The sequence below is a fragment of the Biomphalaria glabrata genome, chromosome 6 (assembly GCF_947242115.1).
Source record: "Biomphalaria glabrata chromosome 6, xgBioGlab47.1, whole genome shotgun sequence".
Classification (NCBI taxonomy): domain Eukaryota; kingdom Metazoa; phylum Mollusca; class Gastropoda; family Planorbidae; genus Biomphalaria; species Biomphalaria glabrata.
In genome coordinates, this window is record NC_074716.1 from 22117040 (window position 1) to 22133499 (window position 16460).

Consider the following 16460-nt stretch of genomic DNA (forward strand, 5'->3'; position numbering starts at 1 on the left):
GTAGAGGAAGACCAAAAAGAACATGGCGACGCAGTGTACTAGATGAAGCAGAGAGGACAGGAAAGAGCTGGAAAGCCATTAAAAAACTTAACAAGACACCATGGAGCGTGGATGTTTTTACTGAGGGCATGTTTTTACTGAGGCCCTATGTTCCATGAGGAGCGTAAAGGAAAAATGCCTTGCCTTTAGCTTAGCTGCCTTATTATTGCAGCACATTATGATAAGTGTGACAGATGACATCATGGAAGAACCTGAGTGTTGCCACTGATTCATAACTGTATTAGCCCCTGTCATTCCTATGGACACATCAGCTGCATGGAAAAAAAAAAGGGGGGGGGGAGACTGCTGTGTGGGCCATATCGTTCTGACCATAGATAATACCAGGCTTACATCTCATTTCTATGAGGTGGTTATCCATAGTCGCTTTGTGACTGAATAAAGCTATAGTGGTCTAGTGTTATATAATGTCTCTATATCATAATCAAATAAATATGATTTGCAGTGTGCAGCTTAAGCTTAGTATGTCTATTATTAACACAGAAACTATCTCACAGATACCGCATATACTTTCCCCAACTACTGTCAGGTACCCATCACAGTTGGGTGGTAAAAATCCTGAAATTCAAAATCCCAGTCTACTCAGAGATTTGAACTGGAGCATCATAGTTTTGGTAGCCAGGCACTTTATTACTTAGCACCACGACCCTTGTTGATATATTTTGTGTTATATATATATATTTTAGCTCTCTATTTGGTTCAGATTTTCCCCCTTTTTTTTTCTTAAAAAGCAACATCTTTATTTTAAGTGAAAAATACTGAAAATCAATTGTACCGTATGTCTTTTTAACTTTTTCTTTTAAAATCATAGCTATCTTATCTCATTAAAAGAATATCTGCTTTTGAAAAAAATAATTAATACATATTTAAGGATTTACCTGTGTGAATGAGGTTTACATTGAATAATATCCCCATTAACTTTTCGTTATAATTATGCCATCTAGTTTGTAATGGTGTTGTATTTTCTCAAGCATAATTGTATTAAATTCTTTATTCTAGGATATAACACTTTCTGGTGCCAAGACATATAGCAGTGACACATTATGGAGAATAAACACAGAGAAGCATACTCCTCTTGGTGTGTACTTGTGAGACTATTAGTCTCATATAAAGAATCAATAGAAATTTTTTTTTTTTTCATTTTGAAATAGTAGAGAAAAAAAAAGTAAGATTTAACTACTTATTTTTAGTTTAGGTTTTGTGGTATTGTAATTTGCCATAGGTTATAGAGAGATGGTGCTACGCGGCAGAAACACATTACGACATTTCTATGCCTGTATTTACCACAGTCTGATGTGATTTGCAGTTAATTTTAATTCTCGACAAATCATCAGAGCTAAACTTGGATGAGACATTGGATTGGGAAAAAAAAGCTCCTACTCTCAGAAAAAGAAAGACTGTATTATGAACAGCTTAAATTTTCCTTGTAGAGTTGTCTGAAATATATCCCGCTAGTAAGGTGAAGTGTGGATGAATGCTGAATTATAGAAGTACATTAATGGAAACAATACACTGCACAGCAATGAACATTCTTGGACCATTAAAAACTGATGTATTGATATATGTGTTCATATCAAAACAACAGTTGGATGAAAAACACAGGCTTAAGTTGTATTTAATAATCATAATTATGTTTGGCTTGTCAATAATTTGAGATACAAATTTGGGAATATTGTAAATACTTAATGCTAATTTTTTTTCCAGCTACAAATTTCGAAGTTACTAAAGAGCAAGTAGACAAAGATTTAGAGCGCCAAGTTTTTGGACCACACACTGGAATATTTACTAAAAAGGTCTCTTTGGGCTTTTATTTAAAAAATTTAAAAAAAAAAATATTTCAAATTTGTTAACAGTTCATAGCAAGCTTAGCTAAATTTTTTTTTTTTTTTTCAGGCTAAACCTGGAGAGAGTTGTGCTAGTGGATGTGTAAGTAGTTTTCAATGTTTTTGATCAGTAGATGATGATCCGTTTAGTACTAATACTATTTTCTCAGCAAATTGTTTTTTGACTTACAATGTTTAACTTAAAATGATGTTGACAAATGTAAAAAAAATTTTTTTTTTAATAAAAAAAAATCCTAATGATCAAATAACTTATGATGTAATGAATGTTTGTTACAGGATTTTAATGCCTTAGCTTTTGAGCCTAAAGTTCAGTTACCAGTTCTTCATGTTCCAGGTGAAAAACCAAGAAAAGTTGAAGTAGAAAGGTAAGCTTATCTTTCACTATATGTTGTTATAGCATAGTAATAAAATTATAATACAGTTGAACACAGGTTAAAAAATGTCTTCTGACCTATTTGTTTGTTATCTCAGAACTCACATTGTTTTATGTAAAGAAATAAATTGTCTTCATGTGCTGCCATACATCCATCTAATATTATTTTCAGACTTCGTCGTCTCTATGCAAGGCTAGATTTACCGACATTATTGAAAGAGCGAGGAGTTGTCACAAAGCTTTTGATGCCCAAACAGCATACTAATTTGAATATAATACTCATGATGAATCCCAATGATCCTGCACCATTTCCACCCTATTTACCATTGGGCTACTTTGATAATACTGAGTTTGATAACCGCACTCCAAAAGAATGGATGAAACTTGGAATAATGACCATGGGTCAGGCTCCAATACCCAGTGTTTGTCTCTTGCCCACAAAAGATGAAGACGGAGACAGTAAGATTTTGTTTTAAAACATTTTTGGCATTTTTTTTTTTACAAGATTATAACTTTAAAAAACTCAATGATTATTTAATTAGAACTTGTTTCAAGCGATTAAAAAATATTAATATTGGCTGATGACATATACACAGTATATATGTGAAAGAGAGTAAATAAAAATTCCTAAAATATGCACTGGAAATAAAAAAAAAATGATTTCGTGGTGATTCTTTATATCTAGTAGAAAGAGCATTTTTCAACATTCCTTAGGCTGGTAATGAAAGTTTCTAAAAGTATTCACTAGAACAGAAGAGATTTAAATTTTATTTTATTTCTAAACTATTCTTAAAGGTTGAAACAAATAATTGGGCATATTTTTGGCATGTTTAAAAAAAAATTGTAGATTTAGTAATTTTGCTAAAGACACTTTTATGTTGAACTAACTTTAAGATATTTTTAAAATTAAAGTATCCTATTCTTGTTGAGCAGAAGACCCAACAGACCCAAGTATTGAATATGACTGGTTTGATGCAGGCGTTTTAGACTATGACCCCGAAACAAAAATGTACTTTGTTCAGAGAGTGGATGAAAACTGTAGAATTGTTGATCCTAATGGAGACATGGTGATCAATGGTTCCATTGATCCTGTCACGGGGAAGAGAAATATTTATCCTAACCAGTTCTGGATAGAACGCTGGCGGCTAATGTTTAGAGCAGAAGATCCCAGGATATTTGCGGACAGAGTGGCTTTTGCTTACCAGGCCCGTAAACAATGCGAAGCAGAGCTACGCTACACATTGTATGTTGATTGCATGCCTATGGATGGACTCGGCAATTTGACTCCAAAGAACTTTGAAGAGATTGAGAAGAGAGCCCATTCTACACCAGGACTCAGTAAATTTAAAATGTAAATATGTCTGAGAATGAAAGATGTTCTTTGTTCTTTTAGCTCGATAAATAAATAAGTAACTTAAATTAACCCTATTCTTCTAGTTTGATAAATAAATAACTTAAATTAACCCTATTCTTCTTCTTCCATTTCTCTAATGTAAAATTAAGCAATGTGATTGCTACTAATTCTAAATAGGTGTCATTGTCACTAGTTAATAAACAAATTGTTTTTCAACTTGATGGAGATGTAAAAGATAGTCCACAGTCCACTGAAAAAAATATATTGAATAAAATTCCATTATAAACTTTAGTGAACATAAACTTACTTTGAAACACTAAAAAATTTTTTTTTTTTTTTTTTTTTTTCTGTTCAAAGGCTGAAAGAAGCTACTGCTAAATTAGAGCATGAGATTACGCTGGATTATTGCAGAGTAATGAATCAGTTTATCCTGGAAAAGGCTGTCAGGGATGACCCTTCAACCTTTGCTTTTGTTACTCTGCCATTACGCTATGAAAAGCCGGCTCCCATGTATTGTGAGTGTTTTATTTATCAAAGATTATTTTATTTTATTCTAGGGTTATTACAGAGCTTTTTGTTGGTTTGTTTTGGGGGGTGTCCTTGATAGAGAAAGCAGTTAAAAAATAATGAGGATTCATAATTTTTTTTTTCTTAAGTGTATTATAAAACTCATTTTTCAATATAAGCTGAAAAAAAAAGAATTTGTATTCAAATTTTATTTGAGCATGGAAGGGTTAGTTGAATAAACCAATGATTTACTTGGATAGTGAAGGTTGCATTAATCTTCTATAATTTAGAATATACCTTCACTAATCTGTTGAGCACTCTTAAGAAGTATGCATACAATACCATATCATGTTTCATTGAAAATATATATAAAAAGTAACTTGACAATTGGAATCAATTTTTTTTGATAGCCAAGTGCCCAGATGTTCCTCCTTATCCTTATGCTAAGCAAAGTGACAGTTTTGCTTATAGCTCTATCTACACCATCACAGAGAGTATTGAAGCCATGTGTCTGGTCAGAGCTGAATGTAATAATTTGCTGAACAATATGAGCTTCTTCAACTTTAAAATAACAAAGCTGTTCAAATTACATGAATTTGAAAGTTTGCAAGACCAGGCAACAACTATTGTAAGTAATACTTCACATTTGTTCTTTTTTTTTATGGCTTCACAAAAATACCAATTATAAACATTACTTACATTATATTAGGGCCTACATTCTTTTTAGCTGTGAGTTCAAGAACCATTTATAGCCATTCTTAGCTTTTTTTATTACTGTTATTACTATTATTATTAATATTAATATTGCTTTCATGCTACAATGGCTTGCTCAGTTCCCTATTGATCAAACTCTTAAATGGATTTGGGGGGGGGGGGGGGGTTCTGCCTAAAGCTTTGAGGTGCCTAACAAACACAACTCTTCTGGAGTCAAATCCCAAGTTAAAAATTCCAAGTCATCACAAATTTAGGGGCCAATTTGCATTATTTATTAATTCTTTGCTATCATACAATCCACTTACAAAATATAGATTTAAAAAACAAAATTTAAGTGGTACTACTTTATAAGTTTTTTTCTCTAAATTTTGATCTAAATACTTTACGTGTAGAATAGTTTGGTTGATCAGATAAGTATTTGTAGCTACTGTTTTAATCTTCATTTTTATAATATGAATTTTTTTTTACCACAATAGTTAAGCAATATTGATCACCAACATTCTTTTTATTTCTTTTCTTAGATGAGCAATTACTTAAAAGAACAATGGCTAACTTTACTGAGAACACATATTCGTAAATCCTTTATGAGTGTCAGAAAAGGATGGTTCAACATTTATGAAGACAACTGGGCCATTTATCAAATTTCTAAGATGAAAAAATTTAATGAAACTGTAAAATTCATAATGCAGGTAAGGATTTAAAACAAAGACTGTTGGAAATAGAATTTGACAGATTGCTTACATAGAAAAATGTAATTCTTCTTAAGAAAAAATGAAGAAAGTAATACATAATTTAGCTTAAGCTTCTTGCAATTTAAAAATTGATTTTAATCTTGAATTATAATTTCAGTATGATTCTCATTTTAGGACTCAGTTAGAACACTTTTAACAGATTCTATTAAGAATTTCACCAGCATGATATTAGATGCATGCTACACTACAATGGATGTAAGACCTTTCTTTCGATGGGGAAATAACTTATTACATAGTCCTTTCCCGTAAGTAGGAAGGAAATCAGCTAAGAATCAGCCAATATCTCATTGCTAAATTTTGATAAATCAAACTGAATTACGCAGTATTGTATATAATTTGAAATACACTGTAGTTGTTAAGTTTTGAACTTGTAGGAATGTATTCTACAGCAGGTATAAAGCTTTTAGCATGTAAAAACTAACAATTTTAATTAAGGCATAGATATTTTGATTAACCAAAACATGACAGGTGAAGATGATTCAAAGTATACAATGGCTAGCATAATTTCAGATCAGCTTTTAGAAAGCAAATTTAATAAGAGTCTGGGTGCAATTAGGTCAGATTGGTGCATTGTTTATGTTTGTACAAAATTATCTTAATATTTAAAAAAAAAAAAAAAAAAAGATTATTTGATTTTTTTAATTCGAATAATAATCTGAAATATCTTGATGCTTATTATTTTCAATGCATTCAGACCCAGAAAATCTCCAATTTTCCAACTCGACCTTATTCTGGATGATAAAGTTCACTTCAGTGCTGACCCTGAATCCTTCGCAGACATTATGGAGAATCTTTTTAACAATGCTGTGTATGGAACATGGAATATCCCAGTGCTGGAAAAAGTGAGTACCATATTTGTTAAATTTTATAGTAAAATTAAAGTATTAGACCTACACATACTAAAGTTAATAAATGTAAAAACATATGTAGCCAAAAATATGATGGCCCCACAAGACGATATTAATGTTAAAAAAAATAAAATTGGAACATGCAAATTCAGATAATTCTAACTAAGCATTAATAAAAGTTGTGCTAAATTCATATTCGTTTCAATATTTTTTATTCTTTGTCCTTACTGAAAAAAAATGGTTGTTACGGAAGGTTCGGATATTACATAACGACTAAGAGGGATGGAGGGGGGGGGTAAAATTTGTTTCAAGGGATGGCCAAGATTTGTTACATAACAAAACAAATATTCAAATGAAATAACAGTTGACTTTCGTGGGTCTGACTTTAACAGGTTTAAAAATAAAATGAAAAAAAATACCCCACATTATTTTTAACATCAAGGGTGTCAAATGGGTTTTCCGGTGGCTGCTCAATATATATGTTCAGTTCAACTGAATATGTTCTGGAAGCACTAAAACAAGTCATTTTCTTGTTATGTTACTCTTTGGGAGGGGTAAATTAGTTTTGTTACAAGGGTGGGGGGTTTAAAAAAGGTGATTTTAGCATTGCGTAATAACCAAAGTTCCCTTTTTTGAAGTCAGGTATGCCCTTTTCCTGATTATTGGAATAAAACATTGCAACTTTTCCTTGTGTGTTCTTTTCACCCACTCATAACAAGTCAGCAGTTGATTCTTCATCATGCAGTTATTGATTGATTTCTAGCATCATATGATATGTGTCTGAAGCACTTCTTTTTTGTGATTCAACTTGTACACTGAACAACTGAACAGACTTAATCAGATCACTAAAGGCACTCCTCTGTTTAGTTTGGGACAGTGCCTAATCTAACCATGACTTAATCACTATTTTCTTAAGTTCTAAATAGAATGACATCATCAAGCTCTTAATTCCAAATGCTTTGAAAAGAACAAAATCTCTTAACATAAAATACATTCCCTTGTGAAGACTGCACTATGAATAGAGGTAACTTTGTAGCATATCCATATTGTTCAGTTATTTCCCTTGTAAAATTGTAAAACAAACACTTAAATTAAGAATCCCTGTCTGCTCCTTTCCACTCCAAATTTAGCAGTTTCCACAGTGATCCTTTAGTTGTGCTCTTCAAACTTAGTTTTTGTAGACTTGATCAAAACTTCAAGATGTTTGATATAGTCTTATTTAGGAAATCCTTGCTATTGTGCAAAAACATTTCAGAAAACAAAAAGCTTCAGACCTACTGCTGCAGATGTTTCAGGACAAGCTACTTTTATTACTTATATCCTACTAAAAAACTCACAAAATAAAACACATTTTTTACTTTTTCTATATGTAGTTGAAGAATAATTCACCTGGCCAAATGTACCACAGCAAAGCAAACTCACAGTAACAACACTATTATATTTAAAGCAGGCTTTTGCCTCTGTTAAGTTGGAACCTAGTTAAGGTAAAATGGTTGAAAGATTATATTTCTTGTTCAGTTTATCATGCAAGACATCTCCTGGTCAGAGACACCTCTATTAGAAGCAGTAGACAAAAATGAGACAGAGATCAAAGAGCTGAGATCAACGCTCCGCGATGCTATCATTTCATCAATGATTCCCTTGCAAGCATACGCTAAGAAGTTTGAACAGTTTATACCCATAGTTCTCATGGATATCAAACAATTTATTATGTAAGTATCTGTCTGGTTATAACCTGTTATTATGATACATTTTATGTTAAGCTAGGCCATTTTTTTTTTGTGAGTTACTTAATGACAATTTTTATGTTATAAACTTTTGTTTGTCCTTGAATGTTTTTACTTAATTACTTAGAGAATATACCTGGTCAATTGTAACCTTTAATTTGATTACAATGATTTATGTATATGTTGTTAATTGTACACTATTGTACACTGATGGTAGGTGACATTAGATACTATAATAGTGAAAGAAATAAAAAATAGTTTTCAGTATGCACCATGAAACAGAAAGCCATTCAATGTGACACCTGCGATGAATGGTACCATGCATCATGTCTCCATATGAATACACCTGTGTATTATGCCTTAGGCAACAAAGATGCATCATGGCACTGTGTACCGTGTGGGTTACCTCAGTTTACATCAGGACTGTTTGATTCCTTTGATGCAGACACTTCTAACCCATACAACATCCTAAACACCATCCCAAACCAAACTCACCAACCACTAGCCAGATCCACTCCTGTTAAACCTAAATCTACTAAAATTAATACAACAGCCTCACTAAACAAACCTACTAAAGAAGTAACACCAAAATACCTTAAAACCTTAGTAATAAATTTTCAAAGCATTAGGAACAAAACAGCAGACTTAGAAATTTTATTAGAATGTGAGAAACCAGACATAATTGCAGGCACAGAAACTTGGCTACATCCTGAAATTTATAATGCAGAAATTTTCAATAGTAATTATGAAATTTTTAGAAAAGATAGGGCTGATAATCATGGAGGAGTTCTTTTAGCAATAAAAAACACTCTTATAGCAGAAGAAATTACCTTACCTAACTCAAAAAATATAGAATCAACATTTTGTAAAATTAATACCACCTCAACATCCCTAATAATAGGCAGCATTTACAGACCACCAAATTCTAGTTTAGAATACATGCAGGAACTATGTAATCAGATTACGACACTTAAAGAGACAAATAAAAATGCAGTTTTTTGGATTATGGGTGATTTCAACCTACCTGATATAAATTGGAAAACACTAACCATAGATAAACACCAAAACCTTAAGGACATAAATGAGCTTTTCATAGAAACTTTACACAACCTAAGTTTAGATCAAATCATTAAAAAGCCAACTAGATTAAACAACACATTAGATCTCTTCTTAACCAACAGACCTGGATTAGTAGTTGATTATGATATTATCCCTGGTCTATCAGACCATGAGATCATAAAAATACACAGTCAGATAAAAGCAGTAGCCAATACAAAACCCAAAAGAAAAATCTTACTCTGGAATAAATGTAACCTAACACAACTACACCAAGCTGCATTAAACTTTCAACAAACATTCTTATTAGAAAAAGACATTAACCAACCAGTCGATGACCTCTGGAATTTCATTAAAAACCATCTTAAAAGCATTATAGAAAATCAAATACCAACTAAATACACATCAAACAAAATAAATAAATGCTGGTTTAATAATAGACTAAAGAAGCTTTGTAAACAGAAGGAAAACCTATATAGAAAATTTAAAGAAACTAATGCAGAAAGAGTTTACAAAAAGTATATAAAAATTAAACACTTAACCCAAAAAGTAAGCAGACAGCTGCAGAGTGAATACATAAACAATGTAATATCTAAAGACAACAACAAAAACCTATGGTCATACATTAAGTCTAAGAAAATGGAAACAACAGGCGTAGCACCATTAAAAGATGAACATAACATAATACATAATGATAATGAAACTAAAGCAAACATTCTAAACAAATACTTTGCATCAGCATTCTCAGCCCCAGGAAACAAAGACATATTACTGAATTTGAACCAAGTAGACAACATAGAAGATATAGTAGTACAAGAAAATGGAATTCAAAAACTATTAGCCAACACCAAACCAAATAAAGCTTCTGGACCTGATGGTATTCCAGCTAGATTACTCAAAGAACTAAGTAATGAGCTAGCCCCAGTGTTCAAAATACTCTTTCAGGCTTCACTTAACCAGGGCAGAGTACCAAAGGACTGGAAAGAAGCTAATGTCACCCCCCTATTTAAAAAAGGAGAAAAATCTGACCCAGGAAACTACAGACCAGTATCACTTACCAGCATCACATGTAAAATCCTAGAACACATAATATGTAGCAACATCATAAACCACTTAGACAAACATAATGTCCTCACACCATACCAACATGGCTTTAGGAAATATAGATCATGTGAAACACAACTAATAGGACTAATTGATGATTTTTCAAAAGGTTTAGATAATAGTGAACAAATAGATGCTATCTTACTAGATTTTTCTAAGGCTTTTGACAAAGTTCACCACCATAGTTTGCTTAAAAAATTAAAATATTTCGGCATTAATGGTCCACTGCATCAGTGGATTAAAGACTTTCTGATAGGGAGAGAACAAACTGTAATAATAAATGGCTCTAAATCAACACCGATAACAGTAAACTCAGGTGTACCTCAAGGAACAGTCTTGGGTCCACTACTATTTTTAATTTATATAAATGATTTACCAAATTGCATTAGTTCAGGAACAAAAGTCAGATTATTTGCAGACGATTGCATAATATATAGAACAATAAAAACAACACAAGACACAGATATTTTACAAAGAGAATTAGATGAATTACAGAAATGGGAATCAAATTGGAGCATGTCTTTCCACCCAGAAAAATGTCAGTTGTTAAGAGTAACAAAAAAACTAAAACAAATTAATTCCACTTATCTTATTCATGGCAAACCAGTAACACAGACTAAAAACGCAAAATACCTAGGTGTTATAATAAATGAAAAACTGTCATGGAATCCACATATTGATGAAACTACAAAAAAATCAAACAAAGCATTAGGATTTATTAAAAGAAATTTCTATAAATCAAATAAGAACATAAAACTAAAATGTTATTTAACCTTGGTTAGGCCAATAATAGAATATGCATCCTCTGTTTGGGACCCCTCAACTCAAGAAAACATTAAGAAACTAGAACAGACACAAAATAGAGCAGTGCGATTCATAACAAACGAATATTCACATTTGACTAGAGTAACACCTTTAGTAAAATCACTAAATTTAGAAAGCCTTCAGGACAGAAGGCTCAAAAGTAAAGTAGCAATCATACATAAAACACTGAACCATAATCTTCAAATACAAAAACAAAATTTAATAAAATACTCTGAAAGACACAAAGATAAAGGCACATTCCTCGTCCCATATGCTAGGACAAATTTGTACAAATACTCCTTCTTCCCTAGTGCTATTAGAGCATGGAATGGGTTGCCTGAGCTAGCCAGGAAAACCAGTGACTTGGCAGAATTTAAGTCATTGGTTAATATGCATGACTAAATGCATGACGCGTAGGACGTAATCATCTTCTTTTTTGAAGTAACGTCTGTATTATATAAGAAGAAGATAGTTTTAAAAGAGTAATGTAAACAATTGCTTTCATCACTTTGTGTTCTTTTAACTTTTTAGCATGAATAAAAAAATGAACACGCCGTGAACACTTTTGAGTCACTTTCATTTTAAAACTATCCTGTTCTACATATCCAAGATCAGTGATCAAAAACTGTTGTTTTAAACAAACACCAAAAAGAGACCACAATAACATTTATGCTATGATTCAGTTGCTTATATACCAAAAAAAAATCAAGTGACATTGAATTTGCTTTAACCCACACTAATCATGCTATTCACATTTGTTATTAGGCTTTAACATTAAGGCTATAAATTATATGTGTTAAATGTACAATATTTACGTTTAATATCTCATTTATAGGCTTGGCCCACACTTTGTTCCTGTTTTATTTCATTTTGTTCATTTGTATGGATGGTTTTTGCTGACTTGTAACTGGGTGATTCATCAATCAACATTTTCTGATATTATTTTCAGAGCATATGAGGAAGAAAATCATACAAATAAAGAAATGGATAAAGAAGCCCAGAAGCATCTGAGGGAAAAAGAAACAATATTGAGAATTTTACCCTACAATATTGTCATAGGACCTTATCTTCTGAATGTAGAAGGTGTCAGAGACCTACTGAGTTCTAAAAGATTAGAATTGGCCTCCTCCATACTGGCCATCATTGCCAAAAGATTAAGAAAAATGGCAGATGATGTAAGTAATGTATAGGATGTAAATATCATCATACTTCATTCAATCTCTGCAGGTTACTTTTTGAAAAAAAAAGGTACCATATCTGTTTTCAGCTAATCACAGAGTTTAAGGACATGTTGTCTAGGATTACAGATGTCCCTGCATGCATTGAAGACCTGTTTAGTCTCCGTGAATGGATCAGTGAAGTGCCTGCCAAGCTTGACAAGCTTCGTGTAAGATAAATCAGTGTCTTTTAATGTCTTTATTCTTTTTGTCTGCATCATAATGTGTCCTTTTTATTATTAGGCCAACATAACAATTCAACTGCTGTTGTGAACATCTTTTTATATTTGTTTTGGGCAGGAAAATATGTCCATTGTAATGTCCCAGTATGAGATCCTTGATGACTACAATTATAACCCAACTGATGAAGATTTCCAAACAAAGTATGTAACTATGTTTGTTGTAAACTGATCCTCAAAAGTTGCTCAAATACTTCTAATGATGATTTCATACTTGATTATTTTAAATTGCTCTTTTTAAAATCAGGTTTGGGAGTTCAGCAACATATGTTGTAATAATTGAGCTAAATGAAGATGTAAGCAACATATACTGTTAAAGAGGATGCAACAAAAAAGTAAAGTACTTCTTATAGATGTTGCCACCTATGAGCAGATGATGTTTCTTTGGTCTTTGGTTAATGATGATGTCATTTGGCCAGCACAATGACAAATTGCCCTTTTTTCTCCCCAACTAATGTCAGGTACCCATTAGATTTGGGTGGACTCTGAGCTTAAAAATCTGGTTATTCAGAATCCCAGTTTTCAGTGTTATTCAAACCTGAGAAACCTTATTAGGAAGCCAAGTGCTTTACCAGTTGTAAATAATTTTTATACGTACAACATATAATTATTAGTATAATAAATCATCTTGTTTTATAATATCTACTAAACAAACAAATCTTAATAGTCCATAAAGATATATAGATTTGTGATAGGTCACAGTATTGGGAAAAACATTGAAATAGCATATAATATTATATACATCTTTACTCATCTTCAAATCTCTAGAATATTAATGATTGGCTGGCCACTAAGAATTGAGCAGATGTGTGAAAAAAAGATGGAAGCACTAGAAGAAGATGAAGATAAATATTTCAGACAGTTAGAATCGGATACTATTACACTCAATGAGCGTTTAGATACAAACCAGGTTAGCACACTTTGGGCAGAAGTTTCTTCTTTACAAATTTAATAAATATTTTGCTGTAGTAGCCACATAATGAAATGAAAACAACTTAAATTATGTTAAACATTATCTAGCATTTTCTAACCTCATGAGTTACGTAACAGATCAGTTATGATTAAATAAATCAAATGTTGGTCTTTCTTGTACAATATATCTTCAAATATGAACAATGTGTAAATCCTACTAGCTATAGTCATTTCAGAAATGGGACATTTGTCATAGTTATTATTTTCAAACAGATCATTGTGGCAGCTATGGCTGAGCACTCTGAGATCGACAAAGCTCATGAGTATGCTAATGAGATGAGAAGAATGTACAAGAACCTAAGAGATTGTCAGGACCTGGCCCAGCTTTATAACAGTAGAGAGAAACTGTTTAAACTCAAACCAACGAATGTAAATAGCTCTTGTATCTTTGGCAAACTTTTACTTTAGAGCTGTCAGCTTAAGAATGATTCATGTTTTGTAAACTTCTAAAAAACTTTTTTTTCCCAGCTGTATTATGAACACATTATAATCTGTATGGTACATAAAGATCAAACATATCTTAATAGTTAGACAAAAACTAAATATAAGCATAACGTTACATTTGCTTTCCTTAAATTTAATCTGTTCTAAAATGCTACATTTATCTTCATTAAACTAATCTGTTGAATTGTTAGTTGAAGTAAAAATAGTTTCTTTTACTTCCAGTACAGCCGGATAGGTAAAATAATGAAAGAGTTTGAACCGTTTAGAAAACTCTGGATCACAACATCTGAATGGGTTCGATGGCATGAGAGTTGGCTAACTGATCCCATGAGCTCTATCAATGCTGAAGAACTGGAAAGAACAGTAACTGAGTCATGGAAAACCATGCAGAAGTCTGTCAGATATTTCAGCAACATTCCAGGCTAGTAGAGTAGCAACAATACAATCTAGTTCAAGTCAATTTGACTTAAAAGTTCAATAATCTTATTCTAAAGCTGTAGCTTTTATTAACCATTCAGATTTGTCATTGTTTTCTTGATCAAAAAGGCTCAAAAGCTAAAAAATTCACAATTTTATGACTGCTGGGTCATTTACAATATACACATCAATAAACTATTGGAAGCTTTAAAATATGTAATTTATTATTATTAGACCTATGAGAAATGCCTTAAGTATTACAATAGGATCACTTATAGGCCTACATTATGTAGATTTAGCTAACATGATAGGATCTTTGCTGTATTTTAAGTAGTTTGATCAGACCAGAGATAGTTAATTTACCCAGCATGATAGGATTTAATTTTATGGCACATCTGCACAATTTAGGCCATGTTGTACTACTGATATGTAATTTATGTAACATGGTAGGACTTTAGATTATCTTTTGTCATAAAATGGGGAATCTTTATTTAAAATATTTATTTTTTCATGGTTTCATTTTAATTTACTTCCATGGACCAACCAATTAATATAATAAATTTCTCATGGAGATATCAAAAGAATAAAGAAATATTTTTAAACATTATATTGGTTGACAGATAATTTTGTTAAATGCAGGGAAAGTACAAAAAAACAAACAAAAAAAAACATTTGACTGAAAAAAAAAAATTTTTTTTTTAGCTGTCCAAGAAGTGGCCAACAATATCAAAAGTAACATTGAAGATTTCAAGCCCTATGTGCCTCTGATTCAAGGGTTGACAAATCCTGGACTTAGACAGCGACATTGGGACATAGTAAGATATACACTGTAATTGTAGACTGTTGACTTTTCACTAAGTCATGTTTTCAACTATTTTGCAACGCTAATGCAATCATTCGACACAATTTAAATCTTTAGAATTTTTTTTTTTCATTTTATAATTTACATTTTAGCATGTGTTGTCAAATATTTCAATGGTGCACTTTTTTTCTGTTGTATCCAGCTCTCGGAAGAAATCGGTATGAAACTAAAACCAAGTCCGAACTTGACTTTTACTAAAGTCCTTGACCTGAAACTAGATGATCACATTGATGTCATCTCCAGAGTTTCTGAAATAGCTGCCAAAGAATATGGCATTGAACTGGTAAGATACAGACATTTTAACAAGTACAAACTGGGAGTAATGTTACATATAAATAATCTATAAAGCTTTATAAATTACTTTCTTAACATAAGCGGTCAGTCTTGCTGGAATGATTAAGTATTCTAATAATTAAGGTGATTAAAAAGAGAATCTGCCAAAACCATTGTGCTAAAAGGGAAAAAAAATTGATACCTAGCTGGACACAAGTGTTGCATATAAATTTTTATTGCATGGTTTACAAGTGCTCAAAAATACCACTGGCGGCATGAACAATATCAAATATGAAAAATCTCCCAAACACACTTCAGGATGTCCTCGTCCACTGTGTTGATAGCAGCTGTTATTCGATCTTTCATGTCTATAATATTTACTGGCAACGGTGGAACAAAACATTTGTCATTAACATACCTTCACAGTGAGGTCGATTTTCCTACAAAGTCAAAATTGAAATGGAACGTTATAATTGACACCCAGTTAAACAAGGATAATTCCTATATGAAATGACCACTAATACAGTCCATTGCAATGCTTTTGAAATGAATAAATGCGTGATAATTTTGGCACATTCCTTTTTAATTACTCTGTATATATGTGACATCAACTCAGTTGCTGTTTGGTGGAATTTTATTTTATGTTATTCTAACACTCTGTAAAATGTTTGTTTGTTTGTAAAATGTTTTACAAGTTTCGGATGTTCCTTCAGAGTTGAAGATAGTTTACTTCCTAGTCCAAACCTCCCGCAGGACGACGGGGGATGGGAGCGGGCAGGATTTGAACCCTCAACCATCGATAAATCCGAACGACAGTCCAGCGCGCAAACCTCACGACCAGGCAGCCATCCAAGGATCTTTTCTGATTATTCCTCATATTTTACTTTTGAAGCATT

The 16460-nt window shown here is 32.1% G+C and overlaps 1 protein-coding gene across 7 annotated transcripts in view; it reads left to right on the top strand.

The window, feature by feature from the left end:
• Positions 1 to 16460, top strand: part of LOC106060634 (dynein axonemal heavy chain 1-like) — a 91158-nt gene that overhangs the window by 2592 nt on the left and 72106 nt on the right. For 6 of the 7 annotated variants that reach the window (XM_056032385.1, XM_056032386.1, XM_056032390.1 and 3 more), the window contains exons 3-22: positions 1057 to 1135; positions 1762 to 1850; positions 1951 to 1983; positions 2178 to 2266; positions 2447 to 2733; positions 3208 to 3625; positions 3986 to 4143; positions 4546 to 4763; positions 5371 to 5538; positions 5716 to 5846; positions 6296 to 6443; positions 7968 to 8161; positions 12090 to 12315; positions 12408 to 12527; positions 12658 to 12740; positions 13365 to 13506; positions 13782 to 13937; positions 14235 to 14433; positions 15132 to 15244; positions 15434 to 15574. In XM_056032385.1, the coding sequence (XP_055888360.1) occupies positions 1057 to 1135; positions 1762 to 1850; positions 1951 to 1983; positions 2178 to 2266; positions 2447 to 2733; positions 3208 to 3625; positions 3986 to 4143; positions 4546 to 4763; positions 5371 to 5538; positions 5716 to 5846; positions 6296 to 6443; positions 7968 to 8161; positions 12090 to 12315; positions 12408 to 12527; positions 12658 to 12740; positions 13365 to 13506; positions 13782 to 13937; positions 14235 to 14433; positions 15132 to 15244; positions 15434 to 15574 (3192 nt within the window). Of the gene's footprint in view, positions 1 to 1056; positions 1136 to 1761; positions 1851 to 1950; positions 1984 to 2177; positions 2267 to 2446; positions 2734 to 3207; positions 3626 to 3985; positions 4144 to 4545; positions 4764 to 5370; positions 5539 to 5715; positions 5847 to 6295; positions 6444 to 7967; positions 8162 to 12089; positions 12316 to 12407; positions 12528 to 12657; positions 12741 to 13364; positions 13507 to 13781; positions 13938 to 14234; positions 14434 to 15131; positions 15245 to 15433; positions 15575 to 16460 lie in introns of those variants that run through there. The other variant, XM_056032389.1, reaches the window with a different exon arrangement.